We start from the raw sequence: 3,646 nt of genomic DNA, 5'->3' as shown, positions 1-3,646 counted from the left end.
TTACAGCCTGGCCTGAGCCTTCTCAGCGTTCAGAGCCTCAGCCTCCTCGAGGATCAGCTCGGCGCAGCGCTCACCGACACCAAGCACCGTCAACATGGGGTTGATGGAGGGAATGGTGGGGAAGACACCAGCGTCGGCGATACGCACGCCGCGCAGACCACGGAGCTTGAGATGCTCGTCAACGACAGCCATGCCGTCCTTGTGAACGTCACCCATCTTGGTGGTGCCGCACGGGTGGTAGACGGTGTGGGCGGCGCGGCGGGCGTACTCGGACAGAGCCTCGTCGGTCTGAATATCAGGGCCGGGAGCAACCTCCTTGGCGATCCAGTCCTTGAAGGGAGCCTGCTCGGCAACCTTGCGGGCAGCGCGCATGCCGTAGACGAGAGTGGCGGCATCGTAGCCCTCGGGGTCGGTGAAGTAGCGGAAGTCAAGCGCGGGCTTGACCTTGGGGTCGGCGGAGGTCAGGTAGATGCGACCACGCGAGCGGGGACGAGGAATGTTAGGGGTCATGCAGAACGTGTAACCGTCCTTCATCTCGGGGTAACCGAGACGGCCGGTGTTCAGAGTGAAGGGGATCTGGTAGCAGTGCATCATGACGTCGGCAATCTGGCCTTCGGCGAGACCTTGGGGGTTGGCGGCGCTCTGAGTGGCACCAGCGTTGGGAGCTCGCGGCGCAGGAAGATGCCAGCGTCGGAGTCCATGGTTGTCTGGTTTTCAGGCACCTTCTTGTTGAGCTCCCAGAGAATGATGCTCTCAGGGTGATCCTGAAGGTTCTCGCCAACGCCGGGGATGTCACGCACCACCTCAATACCGAGATCGCGGAGTTGCTGAGCAGGACCGAGACCAGAGTGCAGCATAAGACGCGGTGTGTCAACGGCACCGGCGCAGAGGATGGTCTCGGCCTTGGCGTTGACGGTGTGGCTGGTACCGTCCTTGAGAGTCAGGTTGATACCAGTCACGGCGTCATCCTTGACGTTGATGCGCGAGACCCAAGCGTTCGTAAGGACAGTCAGGTTGGGACGCTTCTCCTCGCCGCGCAGGATGGGGTGAATGTACGCCACCGAGGCCGAGGAGCGCTGGCCGTTGTCGGGGTTGTAGGAGACGGAGAAGAAACCAACACCCTCAGTCAGCGAACCGGTGTCCTTGATGTGACGGTTGAAGTCGGGAATGACGGGGACGTTGAGAGCAGAGGAGCAGGCGAGGACCCAATCCTTGCACAGCTGGTTGCGGTGGCGGGCGTGAACGGGCTGGACGGTGTTGCGGAGGCGGTCGAGGACACGCATGAAGACCGGGAAGGTCCAACCCTTGGCACCGAGCGACTGCCAGATGTCGAGATCATGCTCAAACGGGCGGAATGAGATTAAGGTGTTGTGAGAAGAGCAGCCACCGAGCACCTTAGCGCGGGAGTGACGGATGTGTGAGTTGCCTGTGCGTGTGAGAGAAGGGGCCGCTGTTAGCTTGCGGCAGTGAGGGTGAAAGATAAGGGATAGCACATACCCATGGGCTGCTCGGTAGTGGGGTAGTCGTAATCAAGCTCGCCGCCAAGCAGACCCAACCACTTGCGCAGATCGAGAACGCGATCGTCAGTGAAATCGCTGGGACCGGCCTCGATCAGGAGGATGTTCTTGCGAGGGAGATACTCGGCGAGGCGAGCAGCAATGACACAGCCGGCCGTACCACCGCCAACAATGACATAGTCGTACTTGTTGACGTCGGCTGCGGGAAGGTTATCGGTGGTAGCCATGGTGATGGTGTCTGGCGTGGACCAGTGATCAGATGCTGGTGTCCGGGGCGAGGGTGGTCAATGGCGATCGTCAAGTCGTCAATGGAGAGGAGGGGGGGTATCTCAGATGGTAGACGACGACGCTAGGAGAAGAAGTTGGAGTAGTGAGAGCAATGGGCAAGAAGAAGGGGGGGGGGAGAGAAGAAAGAGATGATGGCGGAATGTTCAGCTTTTTATCTAATACGGTGTCCATGAGTGGTCGACACCAAAGGCGAGCTGACAGACCGATTGACTGATCGATCAGACCAGGGGCCAGCTAGCTGGGTGCTGGTGTCTGTCCGTCCGATGCATGAAGCCAGTACCGTCAGCTACCAGCACCGGCATGCCGAAGCAGCAACAAGGCGGGGTGACATGATGGTCCATGTTCGCCGTCTCATGGCCCACAAAAGCCATGGCGCCAACGCGGGCAATCGGGTGGAAAGAGAGATGGCCGGGGGCGTAACAGGGCGGTGAAAACGGCGCAGTCTCGTGGTCTTGACTCGCGGGCGGGCACTCGATTAGAGGCCGGCGCTGTGGGAAATCAAGGATGATGATGTTTTGCTCGATGCTTGGTGGTTTGGAGCATGGAGTTGAGGGTAAGGGGCGGGGGAGGGAGGGCCGGGCATTTCGGGGAACCCTGAATTTGACGGCGACCCTTTTTCTTCTTGTTGCTGTCAATCGACGACCCTGATTTCATCCCTCACCTGGAGAAGGGTCGCGATCGACGGCCACCATGGTGAACAGTTCTCTGGGCTTTTCCGTCGACAAGAAGGCTTTTTCATGGTCAATCAAGGGGACTTCGGGTTTGGCTTGGAGAGAGCCTGTGCCGGCAAGCCCGAGCTTGGTGGTGCCTTGGTCTTGGTACTAAGGAGCCACTGGGATTGAGGAAGTGACAGTGGAGCAGAGGTAGCAGATCGATGCAGCAGGAGCGGAGCACCACACAGCAGGAGGTCCCCACAATCTTACGAGGCTACCGAAAATGTCCCTGCATGTCGTGACGTAGTGGTTGCTCCGCTATGTGGGCTGCCGAATGACAGGCAGAAGGAAAAAAATCTGCAAAGAGACTGGGCACTTGCACTGACACCGAGTTTCGTTCTCTCTCCACCTGGAACCATCGCTGTGCTGACCATTGCCAGCCATTGGTTGCTTGTCTGACGGGCTGCAGCGCTTGCTGCCAAGCACCCGTTTCCAGCCTGTCCACTGGGGAGACTCCCAAGGCTCGAGAGCTCCACGAGCGAGGTATGTGCGGTCTGTAGCGTGTAGGGTGGCGCCATTAGCTTGAGGTAAGAGCAGCAAGAACAACGGTACGTATTCTTTACGTGGGCGGGCAAGTGCAGCCCACACAGCCCAGAGCAGGAAGCTGCAGCCAACAATAAGACACCACAGCAAGGCAGCGTCGGCAGGCACGACTCATGGCCGAGCGGGGCCCGGCAGGTGCTTGTCGTCTTCGATATCGACTAGCTGCAATCGAGTACTCAACCCGGCTCACCATCTGACAATCACTTCTGCATCTCCAAAGACAAACTCGGCTCCTCCGTACCGTCGTGCGTCACACGCAATCTTTGTCTTCGTCCACCCTGTCTGACCCTGAAGCCCCAAGACCCAGTTTGACACATGCACCCCTGCTTACCCAAAGCCATCTCGGGCATCTGATATCGGAGGAAGAGCTCTCTCTCTCGTCAACACCACACCACGACTTGGCCCCAACCATCATCTCAAGATCGGCCGGCAGCTCCACCGCCTTGACAGCTTCACCCGACTCCCTCGGCTTTACCTTGCCATACATTGCCTTGTCTGCCCGTCTCACCTGCGATTCTTCCCTCTTCCCCTCTCCACACATCAGCCCACACTCCAGACATCGACTTCCTGTACCGCCCGCCCACC

At 59.1% G+C, this 3,646-nt stretch overlaps 1 protein-coding gene across 1 annotated transcript; it reads right to left on the bottom strand.

The window, feature by feature from the left end:
• Positions 1-1,884, bottom strand: VDBG_07724 (choline dehydrogenase; the record flags this gene model as incomplete). Its single annotated transcript, XM_003002219.1, has 3 exons — positions 1-707; positions 812-1,426; positions 1,498-1,884. 3 exons carry the CDS (start codon positions 1,742-1,744, stop codon positions 1-3), a joined length of 1,569 nt encoding a protein of 522 aa, XP_003002265.1.
• Between the last annotated feature and the right edge of the window lie 1,762 nt (positions 1,885-3,646).

The sequence above is a fragment of the Verticillium alfalfae genome, genomic scaffold, assembly GCF_000150825.1.
Source record: "Verticillium alfalfae VaMs.102 supercont1.10 genomic scaffold, whole genome shotgun sequence".
In the NCBI taxonomy this organism is placed as follows: Eukaryota; Fungi; Ascomycota; class Sordariomycetes; order Glomerellales; family Plectosphaerellaceae; genus Verticillium; species Verticillium alfalfae.
The sequence above is the reverse complement of the archived record's forward strand: the minus strand, read 5'-3'. Positions and strand labels throughout refer to the sequence as shown.